Source organism: Chaetodon trifascialis, chromosome 6 (genome assembly GCF_039877785.1).
Source record: "Chaetodon trifascialis isolate fChaTrf1 chromosome 6, fChaTrf1.hap1, whole genome shotgun sequence".
Lineage (NCBI taxonomy): Eukaryota > Metazoa > Chordata > Actinopteri > Chaetodontiformes > Chaetodontidae > Chaetodon > Chaetodon trifascialis.
In genome coordinates this window covers 15,500,558-15,516,290 of record NC_092061.1, presented here as the reverse complement: position 1 = coordinate 15,516,290, position 15,733 = coordinate 15,500,558, and the positions used below count along the sequence as shown (strand labels likewise).

The 15,733-nt window shown below is 41.8% G+C and overlaps 1 protein-coding gene across 1 annotated transcript; it reads right to left on the bottom strand.

Moving 5' to 3' along the window:
- Window positions 1-2,117: 2,117 nt before the first annotated feature.
- LOC139332302 (E3 ubiquitin-protein ligase KCMF1-like) lies at window positions 2,118-13,435 on the bottom strand. The gene is made up of 7 exons (XM_070964147.1): window positions 13,292-13,435; window positions 11,276-11,443; window positions 8,789-8,928; window positions 7,635-7,736; window positions 5,849-6,029; window positions 4,651-4,969; window positions 2,118-3,715 (listed from the first exon to the last, which is right to left on the bottom strand). The coding sequence occupies exons 1-7, from the start codon at window positions 13,305-13,307 to the stop codon at window positions 3,388-3,390; spliced, it is 1,254 nt and encodes a 417-aa protein (XP_070820248.1). The 5' UTR covers window positions 13,308-13,435; the 3' UTR covers window positions 2,118-3,387.
- Between the last annotated feature and the right edge of the window lie 2,298 nt (window positions 13,436-15,733).

The following is a 15,733-nucleotide window of genomic DNA, read 5'->3' as shown; positions in this document are numbered from 1 at the left end:
CAGAGAAATCAATGACACTTTTAAACAGGGAGAAGCTTGTATGTTGTCCTTTCAACTAATTAATACAGCTGTTTCTCTGGTTTACATGTTTTAACTCGAATGTGCAGTATGGAGCAAATGTAACTATATCCCATCTGTGTTTGAGTGATGTTCACGACCACTTCACATTCACTACTGTGTCTTTCCCATCAACATATATGTAGAGCTTGTTTTCACACAGCCAGTAAAACTGTCCAGTCAAAATACTGAGACACTTTCAGATTGAGACCAGAAAAAAATGCCATCAAATGAAGGCCGCTGGGAGGTTTTAAGCCCTAAAAAGCAAGTAAGTGGCCCTTTGATGTGTGATTATGTTGTTTGTTTTCCCAAAGATTATAAATGACTTGCATGCACAGAAACCAGCAGACGTCATGTTATTCCATCTTACTGTGATGTCAGAGATTCTTCTGCTGACATGGTCTGTGTCCATCACACAACATAAATACAGCAGACTGATTCACTGTTTGGACAGCAGAGATATTTCTATTTTTGCCATATTTTCCCCATAAATACCTCTTGATATTATTAGTTTTGTTTTTTTTTAGTCATTATGGAAGGAAGGAAAAGGCTCTCTATAAGGGTTGCTGCACTTTAGCAACAATGCTAATGTTGCTAGTAGTATATGTTTGAGAAACTTTTTTTATCAAACCTGGAAACCAAAGCGAATATCTTCTTTGTCTGATGACGATATGCGGCCGGTTTGCCGTTGTAATTTATCAACACAAGCATTTAATTTGTCGTCCATTTTTCAGTCCAAGCGGTCCTCACCACAGCAATGGTCAAAGGACAGCGCAGCCCCGGTCAAGTTTCAACATCCACGAACAGCCAATCACGTTGCACGACAGCGGCGCGCGCACAAGCGGTTTTTCCGCAGTAAGGTTTATGCACTTCAACAGCCTAACGTCCTCGTGCAATTAACGTTAATGTGGCAGAAAAAGTGAGTGAATTACCAACTCAACTCCAGCAGCTGTCAAGTAAGCTCTGTGGTATATCTCGCTTCAAGAGACATGTCTCTGTGCAGCCTCTGCTGTAGACTACTTGTTTGAACATCTGGGGCAGTAACGTGTGGAGTTATCAGAAAGAAATGTTTATCTTTGTTGTCCACTTCTCATCCTAAACTGAGACTAGTGGCTCGAGGCTACATTAGCCCTAGCATAACGCAGTAATCTCTGACAGAAATGTTGGCAGTTGGAATGCATTGTGGGTAATGTAGGCACCAGTTTTTTGAGAGGGAACAATAATGCTGAATTTAAAAAACAAACAAAAAACGATACTTCTTGTTATGCTGCATAGCTTTTTTGACATGGGCATAGGTGTGGTCTACCTCTGGGCCCCTTTCATACCCAATCATGATCCTCTCACCTGTTACCAATCAACCTGTTTACCTGTGGAATGATCCAAACAGGTGTTTTTGGAGCGTTTCACAACTCTCCCAGTCTTTGTTGCTCCTGTCCTAACTCGTTTGAAATGTGTTGTGGGCATCAAATTCAGAAAAAGCAGATATTTACAAAAAGGATTAGCAAATTGTCACATTTAGTTTTATTTAACACGGCCTCCTGACTTTTTGTGGAGTAAAGGTTGTATATAAATGTACCATGAATTGATTGCTTTGAGCGTGAAGCAATAACTGAAGGGACCGTATCAACACCTTTATCAACTCCTCTCATGTGGAATATGGTGGCTGGACTGTCAGGACAGTGACCTGATTAATAACTCCTCTGTAAATTAAGCCCTTGGATTTTTAAACTGCCCATTGTCAGTCCAACAACATTATAGGAGTGAAATGCTGACTCGATGGAGTATTCTAAGATTAAAGTGAGATATTGTTTGTCTGTTTTAGTCTGTCATCCTTCAATTCAGTCCATTTAAATATCACCTGTGCTTAATTTAGCCTAGCTTGTTAAATGGATGTTGCACTGCTGCTGTGAATGAAGTCATGGATCAGGAGATGACAAGACTAATTGAGATTGAACTTAACCTGTAAGATAGGTGTTTATTTTTACCATATGCTGTACATGCTCACCAAGAAGTTAGCAAAAGAGGAAAAGAAAAGTAAAAACAAAAACCACAGAGCAGGATTGGGTTAGTTCATTTCCATCCAAAACATTTTTTATTGTCCTCCAAACTGAAAGGTTTACCCTGTGATTTGGCTTGTTCGCTGAGCCAAAAACATACATTGCATTTCATCAGGTAGCAGTGGAGGCATACAAAGATCTTTTTGACTGAGAGAAATTAAAGGAAAGAGCAATACAGGATTCTCTCCTTCAAGTCACATGATAAGTAATCTTTGCATTCATGAGTAATGGAGAGAAGATTAATTTCAGATCACGGGAAGCTTGAGAAAGTAGCATCTGGTCTTCGTAAAAGAGAGAGAGGAAAATAAACAAAAAAAACAAAAAAACAAAACAAAAAACAACCGTATGTTTTGTGTTTCTTCCATGTTAGAAAAGGCCTGAAAATGGTCACACTGAAGAGATTGTTTCATCTCTGTTTGCCTCCGAGTTGTGTAACGCCTTTATATAGAGCATCTGTAGTGTACACAAATGGACACTGGATATGCAATTCAAAACCAAAGTGCCCACAGTCGATATAAAGCAAGGTCACATGACCCAAAACAGGTGATGTCACACAAGGGGGAGGGGGTTGAGACTGGACATGAAGGTAACCAAACGCAGCCATCAGTCTGTTTGTGTGTGTGTGTGTGTGTGTGTGTGTGTGTGTTTGTTTGTGTGGTGCAGAAATGCCAGTGATGTGGCACTCAGCACCATTAATTTACAGTTACTCAGGTGTCTGAACGAAAGAGAAAGACCTCCCCATCTAGTGACTGTGCAGTTAAAAATGGGCACATGGTGATTTTAAGCTCATGCTTAAGTTGTGGTAAACCATCCAAGCACTTCTTTAATTAAAAACTATAAATACACAGCAGCGTTTTTATCGGAGAGGTTTCTGTCAGCCTCCTCTCCCTGGGTGAGTGTGTGACGTGTTTGTCTCTTAAACGGCTAACTACGCTTTGCTCATCTGCTAGAGGAAACACGGGTTATGTGGAACTGATTATCAACTTTCATATAGATTTTTCTATAATATATTTATATAGTTATTTTTCTTTCTCTCACGCACCCACCACGCTTGCTTGCTTTCACATTCTCTCGTCTCACTACTTTTATTCAATGTACACAACGTAATAAACATGGGGTTGAGTGGGGAGCGACAGAGCTGAAATGACAATCACTGGGGGGGGGGACAAAGCCAAAAAGAACTGCAGTCTTTTTTGTCATCCATTGGCAGTTGGACCGACTCAGCAGTCAGCCAGTTACAATGGTGGTTTGAGGGGAGGGAGTGGCCATGTCATCAAAGGGGCGGCGCAGGAGGCTCTTTCTTCGTTGGTGCTGTTTTAGTTGTCGTTTTCGTCGTCTTGGTAGCCGGGGTCGTCTCCTTGAGGTTGAGGTTCTCCAGTGCCACGTCCAAGGTCATGACCTCAACACAGCCCATGGCCTCGAAGTCAGCGAAATTCCGCAACGAGCCGTGACAGTCGTCCTCATCCTCGGAGGAGGAGGTGGAGGCGTCCTCATCGGGCAACAGCGTGGACAGCAGCAGCTCCGTCACGAACAGGCTCCTGTCAGCCCACTGGGCCTCGCACGCCTGCCGCTCTGCCTCAGACAGCCGTGGTTCGCTCAGCCTGCGGGCGGAAGGTTGAGGTGTAATGAGACAGAGGTGAGAGGATCATGCAACCGTTCATAAGAAGAGGAAGACAAATGGATGGCAAATCAGGTGACAGTAGAGAATACAAAAAAGAACTTTTCTACAGTGACTGAGTGGGTCTGCGCTAAGGCCAATCATTGAGCAGCCTTTCTGATGATTCTGATTGATTCTGTTTTTAATCATCTTTCCCCCCCTTGGTTAAGTAGACCCACTAGGACAGTATTACCTGAAAAGAATGTCTCGTGTGCACAGAACAGAGTGTTTGGAGTGAGAAACTAAGTCAGCACTGTGTTTCCATAGCATCTGAACTCTTTGTTTCATCTGTTAGTTGGTGACTAGTGTGTTGCTAGCTCGCTGACGTTTTCTTGACATTCAGATATTTTGTTCCCGATTCACAGGCTTGTCCCTAATGTCGATTGGGCAGCAAAGTGCATTTATTCCACACTGCTTCCACAGTGAAACAGTAATGTGTGTGTTACGTTTGTAATATTTAAGTGTTTGGTGTGTCCGTTACCTTGCAAGACAAATATCTGAAATTCTGTGTGTGAGTGACTAAACATGATGGTAACAAGTGAGAGTGCTCATTTTTAATGGTGGTATCTTCTCTGTCACATGCATTTAAAATACATAGTTTGTTGTATTCTTAATCAGTAAATGTAAATACTCTTAATTTCAAAGATCTAACTGCTGGACTCAAGATGTCTCGGAGTTCACTGAGAAGTCCATTCTCAGTATACAGTGTGTGCACAGGAGCTTTCTAGTTTCCACATCACACTTGTGTAAGTTCTACATTGGACCACAACTGGCTTCCCAATATGTGGAATCAAATTAACAACAACAAACAACAAAAACAAAAAACTTTCAAGTAGAGACATTTTAAGCAAATGCAAAAAATAAGAGCAACAGTCCCACCTGCTGAGTAGAAACTGGGAGCTATGTGCATTATGCTGTGTGTTGGACTCAGGTGGACCCGGGTTGGGACTGGGATTGGTATTGTGGTTGGCGCTGGGGTTGGGGTTTGCTGCAGCTGAATTGGTATTGAGGATTGCATTGGCTCGGCCTCCGCCCCTGGTGGCGTTTCGGGCCGTCTCCAACTGCTGACGTGCTGCCTGGGCCTGCTGACGCTCCAACTGGAGTTGCATCTGAAGCTGTTGGAGCTGGGAGGCAGATGGGCCCGAGCTGAGCTGGCCGCCTGCTGAACGCCGCACCCCCGACAACTGGGACAGCAGCTCTGGAGAATCAGGGTGGAGAAGACAAGGCTTTAATGTCAGAAATGATGACTACCACAAGGAGCAAAGAGTGGATCTGTTCAGTCTACTAATCTGCACCACCTCTACTCCAACCATTAACACTGGTTCGGTAAAGAATAGCTGTCTATCAGAAAGCCAGAAGGCTCTTAGCATTTATGAGCTTTACCGTCACAAAACTACAACCAGAGCAACAATCCAGTAGGACTGCTGTGCAGCCTCTGATCCACAATCAAAAGACACACATAGGACCCTCAGCAGTGAGGTCTCCAGGCTAAAACTCAACTGAACGGCCCAGCAGGTATAGTGGGTCATTAGAGAGGAGGCTGGTGCTGTGTCCCTGTTTGCGCGGCAGACTAACAGGGACCCTCATTATGGCACAGCTGGAGCTGACAGGGCGAATGCCAAGCACTGAACCGGATTAAAATTGGGAACAGGATAAACACAGAACTGCCACAGCAACAACTCTGCCCACACATTACTGCACTATCCAGAATACATTTAAGTGGATACTGAAACACAGACCAGACATGTATTGTACTGATGAATGCTTCTGCAGGTAACTTATCTGTGTGTGAGAAACAATTCATAATAGGACACTTTCAATTAAATGAAATAAGGCGCAATAAATGTCTATTTATGAGTGCCACATGCATGACACAGTAGGACAATAATAACAAGATTAATTTTTAATTTTTTTGTCTGACCCACATCAGCTTCTTGTACTGTGCCTCAGAGGGGGCCTGTATGGGTTGTCTCACACATGTCAGCATGGGTTTACCATGGGTGTAGCCATGACTCCTTCTCCATGTGTGTGTGTGTGTGTGTGTGTGTGTGTGTGTGTGTGTGTGTGTGCGACTGACCTGCTATGGGGTCCATGGCCTCTCTGCTGTAGTTGGAACTCTGTGATGAGCTCTGACTGGTGGAGAGCCCCCCTGTGGTGCTGCTTGTGAAGTGCATGTTAGACCTGCGGGCTCGCGGACCCCCCAGCCCGCGCCCAGGGTGAAACATCCTCCTCACATGCCGCACCCCACTGGACTCATCGTGAAGCTTGCCATTAAGGAACCTCTCAAGAGCATAATGGTCCTATAAGTCATGCTTTTTATTGTTAACATTATCTTTTGAGATCACGCAATGTAAAATAAATTAAGAAAAATTAAAAATAAAAAGGAGCAAAATGCCCCATTGTTAGCTCCCTGAGCCCAAGATAATTGTCTTCAATCTGCTAACTCTGACAAGCCAAAACCCACAATTTGCATTTTTTCTTGTAAAATTACTTAAATGATTAATCCTCTCAAAATTGCCAACAATTAATTCTTCAACATGTAGTTCCAGCACAGAGACTGTCATTGCCACTCCTATAACTGAACCCTGCACTCAGGCCATCTAAACCAGCTGCGAACTGCTAACATAACATTTGCATGATGCTCTCATGTCACCCCACTGGATACACCCACGAACAAAAGCTATGGCCCTGTTTTGTGAAGCTTTGGATGCACTTGTTCTGCCTGGGTTTCATTTAACTTCATTTGTGCATCTTTTGTTTTCTCCATAGCACTTATTCAAAGTACTCTATAAATAGACTTCTGAGTCTATCCCAGAGTGCAACTCACACAGTAATTCAGCTGATTCCTGATGGGCAAGAGCAAATGCTGCCATTTAAACACCTGACACAATTTAATGAATACATTCATTTAATGCTTAGAAATTCTTGTGAAGTGCTCTTTTCCTGACTGATGAGTCCTTATGGGGACAGGAGTCCACTCTTACATGTAGGTTAATTCCAGTATGAACTGCATTTCCAACCTCCAAATGAATAAAAAGGGATGAGCATACATTTCAGGAAAAATATAGAACTGACCAATACCAGATTCCACATTATTTTGAAATGACAAAGAAACTGTATGAAGTTTGTAATGTGAACTGGTCACATGACAACACCCGATCCATCTGATCAGGCCAGAATCAATGTAATGTTGATCCAGACTGGACTGGTACAAAACTACAAAACTTCGCAACTACAGTGCCTGGAGACTGGGGGTCAAAATGTCAACTAGATACCTTTAACACCTTGGGAACTTCCCAAAAATAAAAATAAGACTAAACAACCCATTTCATAATTCAGTAAATTTTCCACTGCCTCTCATGGCTTTGGAGAACAAAGACAATTTGGCCTCCACTCTGCCATTCCTCCTCTGTGCACCAAACCAACTGACGACAGCGTGCAACCAACGTATCAGTCGGAGTGAAGCCCCTTTACTGGACTTTGTCACAATGGCATGAGACATGGAATTAGCACAGCAGCCATGGCATCATTACTGCACACATTCTGATATTTCACCTCATTTATGTTCACCTACCATGGTAATTTGAGAAATTACCATGGGAGGCTTTAATGTGATTAGCAAAATGTCAACAAATGTCAGTTTCCGTAAACAGTCGCATGGTGCAGTAATCTTTAAAATGACATCGCAATCTGGACGACATGAGCAGCATCACTTCTTTCACACAGCATACGCATAAACGTCTGAATAGCTTTCACACAGGAACACTGAAATATCTGCTTCAACTTGTATAGTTTTATGGTGAATAATGCAGCCAGGTTATGGTCATATCTGTGGACGGGGTGCTACTATTTGAAAAGGATATCAAGTCTCTGGGTGCTCTGTGTTCAAGTGTGAGATGAGCAGCAAAGTCATCTGTCACATGATTCGGGTCGCCACCTGGCAGCGCTGCACATATGGGGCAGATCTAGAGGACAGGAAGAGAAAGCATGCACGTTTATTTCAGCACACTTCAGTGCACAGCATTCACCAGAGACTGGCAAGTATCTTTGGACAAATGCTGTATTTAAACATGACGAGATGCAATCTCAAGAAAGCTCCGGCTTCACACGACTCTTGCTGCTTGTCTGCAGCAGTAGGACACACAACTCGCTAATGAAGTTACTCACTCTTTGACATTAATTAGCTACTCTGACGGACATTTACTCATGAATTACTCACTGACAACACCTTTCCTAAAGTACATAGTTATGACTGACGGTGACCCGATAGAATGCCACGGAGGTAGGCACAGAAACATTTCAGTGATTGTAATTATTTCAGCAAAGAGTGCATGAGTAAGTACATGTACACAGTCTTGACCTTCAAAGTAAATTCACTAAACCAACTAAATAAAGTTTTAATAGAACTATTAGTCACATAGTGGTAAGTTTATACACTTTAACTAGCCAAAAATAATTTCAAAATGAACATTAATTTCAGAGTACAGAGGACATTATTTCTCCAATCTGTATGACAATGTTTAAATGTGCCACTCCAACACACTTAATTGTAATGCTCGACCAAAAATCTAAACTAGATAAATGTCACGTATTGGAAATATGTCAGCAGTAATTTCAAATGTACAGTGCATGGGCTAAGGTTCTCAGGAGCTCAAACCAGAGTTTTCTTGCTGTCAGAAGAAAAACAGTGAGCATCTATAAATAGAGCCGCAGTCTACCTGACATCACTTGCAGTTCAGCTGACATCACTAGGCTTCGTCTGTGACATTGTAAAGCAAGACAATGAAGAAGATGTAAACACGCAACAGCATATTTTCAAAATGAACAGGGTCCTCCAATTAAGTGGTTCTCAAATAGCAAAGAGCCACTGCAGCAGGTTGTCGAGGACCAGGGGAAAAATATGTGAAACTCAGTTGAATGAATATGATTTAAGTAGGGAAAATAAACAATCTTCTGATCTTTAGTTCACTAAAAATCAACTTGGATTGTTTTGTCTTCAGCTTCAGCACCAACTTACCACTTCTGTGGAGGTCTCTGTGTGCTCTGCAGCCACGTGCTCCTGCAGGGAGATCTCTGTGTAGCCCATCCTGCCACAGTAGGGACATGTGAAAGCCTGGGGCTGTTCCACTGAGAACGCTTCTCCACCGTAGTACAGGTCTGCAGGGGGATCAGGATGGACATGGCATTCAGTGTCAATGTTTTGGCGTGTTTTTGCATGCAAGTCCATTCCAGGTGCTGGGAGTGCAGTGTTTCTTCTACATTAGGAACAAAGTTTTAAAGCTGGCAGAGAATCACACATGATAAAAAACTCATGTATGATATCTCAATGTCAGGAGCAGTGGATACTGGTGAAGGGAGTTTGTGTTAAAGAAATTTAAAGCTTCAACAGGTATATTTTATCAAGTTAAAGTTGTGCTAAAGCCCATTTGGATAAGATGAATTAATAATACAGGTCCAGTTCTGACAGATTGAGACAGTAAGAGACACTTCCTAGTTAACAGCACTGTTTTGCTATAACAGTTCATAACAAAACCTTCCCTAAGTAGGCTGCCAAACGCTAGAACTAACTTGTGGCTGACATGACAAGTCCATTAAATGGCAGTGTAGTGCTTGACTTTTGTGACAACTTCACCTGAAGCTGCATTAAATGATATATTTGCCACCTGGGGACAGTTGAAACAAGCCATTAACACAAGCCTGATATATCAAACCTTACAGAGTTGTTAACAGCAAAGGTGTTTGCATCTGTAACCTATTTTCCCATCCAGCATGCACAAAGCAATATTTGCATATATTTGGGGTAGTGTTTGTGTCCTCCTGATGAATGTAAGTTCAAGTTCCACTTCCCTTTTTTCTCTTTTTTGGTCACCACTAATTTCTGAGGAAAATATGTGGTTAATGTTCCACTATGTTCACCAGCTAGTCCCTGCCCTTTTCTGGCTAGCTTTTTGGGCAGGTAATGTACTATGGGTTTAGCTGCAGGAAACAATGTTGACTGAGGTGAGAATGAAGGAAAAGTTTGCAGGTCGTGAACCGAAGCCTGTCTACAACTTAACAGTAGCCATTATAAGCACAGTCGGCCCGTTTACAAAGAGTCCAGCATATGGCTTTCTTCACAGCTTCTTTTTTTCATCCAAAAAAATTCTCATGTTTCAATTCTACCTTTAAACTGTGTGTGTGTGTGTGTGTGTGTGTGTGTGTGTGTGTGTGTGTGTGTGTGTGTGTGTACTGTCATCTACCACATAACAGTTGGTTCAGTTGGTGAGGGAACAACAATCACACTGAAAATACACCAAAGGGAAAAAAAACAACCACAAAAAGGAGGACTTCTTTGTGAGTTTGCACCTTCTGCTGTGTTTACAGCAACAGTTTGTTTGTTTTTTCCAACACATTGGAAAACAGCATTTCCAATGTGTGAAGGGCTGAATACCAACATATTTCACAGCACCAATGCATGAACTGGTTGCAGAAGCAATCATTCAAAAGCAAGAGAAATAGTCTATTCAATCAAATCCATGATTTTACTAAGAAGATGTGAGATAAATACCACCTGTTCTATGATGTCAAGTTTAACAATTATTAATATTAGATGAATTTACTGCAAGTATGGTCTAGATAGGATAGAGCTAATTTAATCCCCATTGCTGCAACTACAAAATGTTTAATTTACACTGAGATAAATCAAACCAAGAAACCCAATAACAGTCCCAAAATCTCCTCCGGCTGTCTGGGTTAAATCAGTCTGGGAGCAGCCTTCCTATCTGAAAACAAAAACCAGTGCCAGCAGAAGATAAGGTACACTAACGATTTTACTTCTCTTGGCTTATTGTCACTGAAGGTAGGTTTCCAAAGACTGACAGTATACGAGGTTTATCCAAATTATGACATGCCAAGAAATTCTAGCTTTTGAGTATTGTGACTGGTGTCTGTTCAGTGCTAGTTTACATTTTAAAGAAAAAAAAGAAAACACTGTGCCATGTTTTAATTCAAATTCATTTGTTTATGAAGCTATTCATTTTCTTTGTTTTTGGGATATTCTGCTATTGCAGCCTTTCAACTGGTCTATCACACATCACACCATATGCATACACACACTCCCTCATTAGATGCAGATTATGTCTTACATTTTTTGATAGTTCAATGTTGATACTCATCTTAGAATAATGTCTGCCTCAGACATTTAGTGACATTCAGCTGATAAAACACTATGAGTGTCACATTGTGTGTCTGGTTTATGGTTAATCTTACAACTGAACTGTAGTATGCAGCAAATGTTCATACATTGTACTTAACACCTCTATTATCTTGTCTGGTTGTCAGTTAATTATTAACATCTGTCTGCTGATATGAAGTGCTGCCAAATATCACAATATCACAACAACAAATATCACAATACTGAAAGGCAGACTGTTCACATAGCTCAAATTTGCACTTTCCATATTTTCACAACCTTGACAGGCACTCTGTTCATAATTAGCTTGATGTGATTATCAATTCTACTTACCAAAGTCGACTCGGGTTAATATACACTGCATGGGATGCTCTGTGGTGTGTCTGGTTGTGGTTGCACCGCTCTCATAGCATGATGCACACAGATCGTAGTCGTAGCAAATTAAACATTTGTATCGTCGACCTCTGAAGTTGCCTTTTAAACATGCATCACAGCTGACGCCTGAAGGAAGAAGATAAGACATAACAGGTCAATGCAAATACTGTAATATTATAAAGATAAATGATGGTGAAATTGCCATATTAATTGGAAAAATGTAGAGTCTGGTTGGATGCTCTGCTAAAGGGTGTAGAAAGTATGCAAATGGCTGCCATTTTTCTATTTTGACCTGGTTGCGCCACATCTGTGTGTTGGAGCATGTCAAATCACTATGGGATGAAAGGTCTTCAATGAGATTGTACACACAGTGAAAGAACATGAACATACTACAATCCAATAAGACAGTCCAGCAATAATTACTATGCGTACAGTAATGTGTTAATCAAGGTTGTGACAGAAGTCGATTGAACTTGTTTGTGGTGCTGGTGTAGTCTACTGGACTGTATTATATTTGCTGTGCATTGTTTTGGTTTAGTTGCATATTTGCTTTTATCGTGGTGGTGAAGGAACATGAGTGAGATGTCCGTGTTGTCGTCTCATTTGTGCTGTGACACAAAAAGGCTATGTTCAAAAAATGCATTCAAAGGAAATGCCTTTGACACAGTCCAGAAAAATAAAACATTCCCACAGTGTGCATTAATTGCAGGGATATTGCATTATTGCATATTACAGGCATGTTACCGTTTCCACCCCCTACATCAATCCTCTTACTCTGCAGTGACCAACAGACTTACAGACTACTGCATGCACAGTTCACCTTCTAATAAAACTGAACTCACGATACCTCACTCATCCATAAAGCCATTCTCATCCATTCATCCCAACACTACATATACAATGTTTCAGCTAATGTGTCACATGACTGAACCCCATGGGTTGAACTCCAGGCAATTCTTGATTGACTAGCACAGTCGTGCAGTCTCGGTGTATTGTATGACAGCAGGCTGTTTAAATTCCCTCTTATCTCCATTCATAGCCAGCAGCACGCTGGAAACCTTAGTGCCAATCTGATCCTGCTGTTACAGAAACCTCAATGACAGTAACAACGATAACCACTTACATCTCAGACATATATAACTTCATGACTTAATGACTGTAAAGTTGACAACAACAACACAGGCATGGGAAATAAAGGCCGCTCGGGCCTGACTAACCTTCGCTGCTGGCATTAAACGAATAAACCAGCTACCGTTAGCTTAACTGTTAGCTGCCAAGCTAGACAGCTGTTGTAGACTCTACCAAACTCCACTTTTTACCGGTTCGTGAGCTGAAACATCTATTACGAATGATATCTGACGTCTGCTTGACACTAAGAACGAACTTCAAGCCCAACAAGGTTGGCCACAAGGACGAGGTGAATGTTGGTTTGCTAAATGTAAGCTTGCGAAACTGGAATATACAGGCCAACTTTGACCAGGAAGGAGGCTAAAACTAGCTAACAGTGACAACATGACAAGCTTCGACCCCGTCACGCCATCTGGGATTCGCTGCTCTCTTATGTTTCCTATTCTCGGCACTCCCCCTTGCTCCCCAGCTCGTCAACGTTAACCTACATAACCTATTACCAGTTAGCGTGCTAGCAGCTAGCTACCACACTTAGCTCACGTTAACTAGCTTCTTCCGTTTATATGTCAGCGTTGTTTTGGTCACCCAGTGCTGACTGTTACACATTTTCTGAAACATAAACGCCAACTGCAAGGTCCGTTGGATGTGATGCACATTTTTTGGCCGCCATAATGCGTCCTCACGAAATTACACTGCAACCTTGCTGCTAACAGTAGCCAATGTTAGCTAGGATGGGCTGCAAAACAAGAAATTCTAGGCAAGCTAACGTTAGCTAGCGGTGCTCTGTCAACGTTTCCATCACAAATTCCGACTTGCTCGCGGCTCCATGTTGAAGTGTATTCTTACCTTCATGACGGGACATCCTATGAACACTAATGCAGCCCCCTTCTCGGGCTCCCTGGCTTGCAATACAGAATAATATCAGTGAAGAGAAGAGAAGCCGGGGTTGGCTGGCTGTCCCTGGCCTCTTCCCTCATGAAGGATCCGGTCTGGCTCACTGCCCCCCTCCGCCTCCTGCTGTGTCACTGTCCGGTGCACTGCTCCTCCGTCCACACGGTGGCGGTGTTGTCTCATTTTTGGTGCAAGGAGAGACTTTTTTTTTTTTTTTTTTTTAAATTTGCTTTTTAGTTGTTAACTTTTTTTGACACATATTTGTCCTTTCTTTATCTTTCTAAGCAAGCATATATCTAGGTATAGTCTGAGTAGGGTGCATAAATAATAATTAGACTTAGTTAGTTCTTCGTGATATTAAAAATAACATTTAAAAAATAATTACAACAGCAAATACTTCAGACATATATCACATAGGGCATCTCTGAAAGCTCTAATTTATGCAGAATTTATAAGAAAATAATGTAAAATGCAATTACATATGCACGTTCAAGTACATGATAGAAATGTTTAATCATGCAAACATTAAAGTTATCTCCTATCAACACTGCTTATCAAATGCACTGCTTATTACATGCTGGGCGCTTTCTTATAAAATGCTGATACTTAATAAAAAAAAAAGTGAACACAGACATTGCTTCACCCATGAAGTAGATGAGGGAGAAACACGATGAAGGACACATGATTAAGCAGCTTTAAAAAAATTACATATTTCAAAAGTGAGTGGGCTTTACAGCATTTTTGCAGTAAGCACAAACCAATAATTACAGAGCGTCCAAAAGCTTTGTGTGAGTCCTGTTGAGAAACAGCCCCTGCCAACACATACGAAATGCAATGCTTTGCAGACTTTGTTGCGACTTCATGGCTCATACCTGAGGTTTTTGACAATAATTTCAGCAATGAGGCAGAACAATGTTACGCGAGACAAATTACACTCTTTCTGCAGCCTGCGTGGGCCTTCTTGACTGTTTTAGTATTTCACAATACCTCTTTGTTGGGTTTTGCCAAACAGACCCTGTACGGCAAAATCAGGACAGGTCAGCATCATGTAAAATCGAACTGACACTCAAGCTAAACAGCAGGCTGCAGCGTTTGGGCGGAAAGAATAACAATACCCCTGCGTGAGAAGCGACTTTAACTTTGAACTAAATATAACTGCCAAAGTCTGACGTCAGGTCTGTCCAACAGACTGATTCTGGAAAGCCTTTGAATTTTGCTCTTATTTCTGAAGAACGACAGGATTTTCATCACTGAGGCCGTAAAGAACAGAAATGAAAGGAGGATGTGATGGAAATTCAAACAGCAGAAAGCAGTTTTGTCACAAGCCAGAATGATTCCTTTGAAATCATGGCTAAATTTGTGACTGTCTATTGAAACATTAGTGGTAGGCAGGACCTTATATTATTAGGAATTATAAATTTTGAGTCCCATGTGGATTACAATTGACTGTGTCCTTGAGGACTGCCACTGTGATTATCTCTTCAAAGATCTTCTATAATTTTGAAATGCACACCACACTCTGTGATGCAATGACTGCCATCCCCCAGAGATCATCCGAGTGAGTGAGCAGGATGGATTTTACGCTCTATGTTGCTTTGCATCACCTCATCATTTGAACTCTAATGCCCCCTCTCCAGATGCAGCTATGTATTAATATCCATTCTGTATGCTATGTTCTCACAAGCATACAGAATGGATATTAATACCCCAGTAAAAATAGAGCAAGTTATTTTGGATGCTCCTTTAACACGCAATGCCTCACTCTCCTCCTTTAAAAAAAAAAAAAAAAAGACATTTTCAATATTGATACTTTGGTTTTTAAAAAAGCATAGTTGTCTAATCAAGTCACACTGAAGCTAGAAATAGACATTTCAGTCTTGTAGCAGACAAATCACATAAAACACAAAAACCAAGAAACAAGAGTAAAATAAATCAGATAAAAGCTAAAAGCAGGACTATAATCTTTAACTCTAAACTGAATACACTGCTGATCAAACTGAGGAATAACTCCTAATAGAGACCATGACAAAGAGCCTGAGGAGACTTACAACCACTGAAAGAGTTAAGTGTCTTCATGGCTTGTTGACCTCACCACTGACCTGCACACTGGATCAGCACCATGACTTTGTTTTGAGAGATGCGTAAAAGCTGTTTGGACACCAGGTACCAGGGGCTGCGGGGGTGGCAGGTGACGCTTCCTGCTGGGTAGTGGGCGCTGATGTATGTACACAAAACAGTGGTGTTATTGTAGCGGAGACCCTTGCGTGAGTGCGCCCATTCTTCGCCTCATCAATTGAAACCGGCCGGTGAGCTAAGCTGATGGTTTGGCAGCGCGCCAGGCAGAGGGGACGATGCGTTGGGAGGCGGGGGCGCTCGCCATCCCCCCACACACACCCG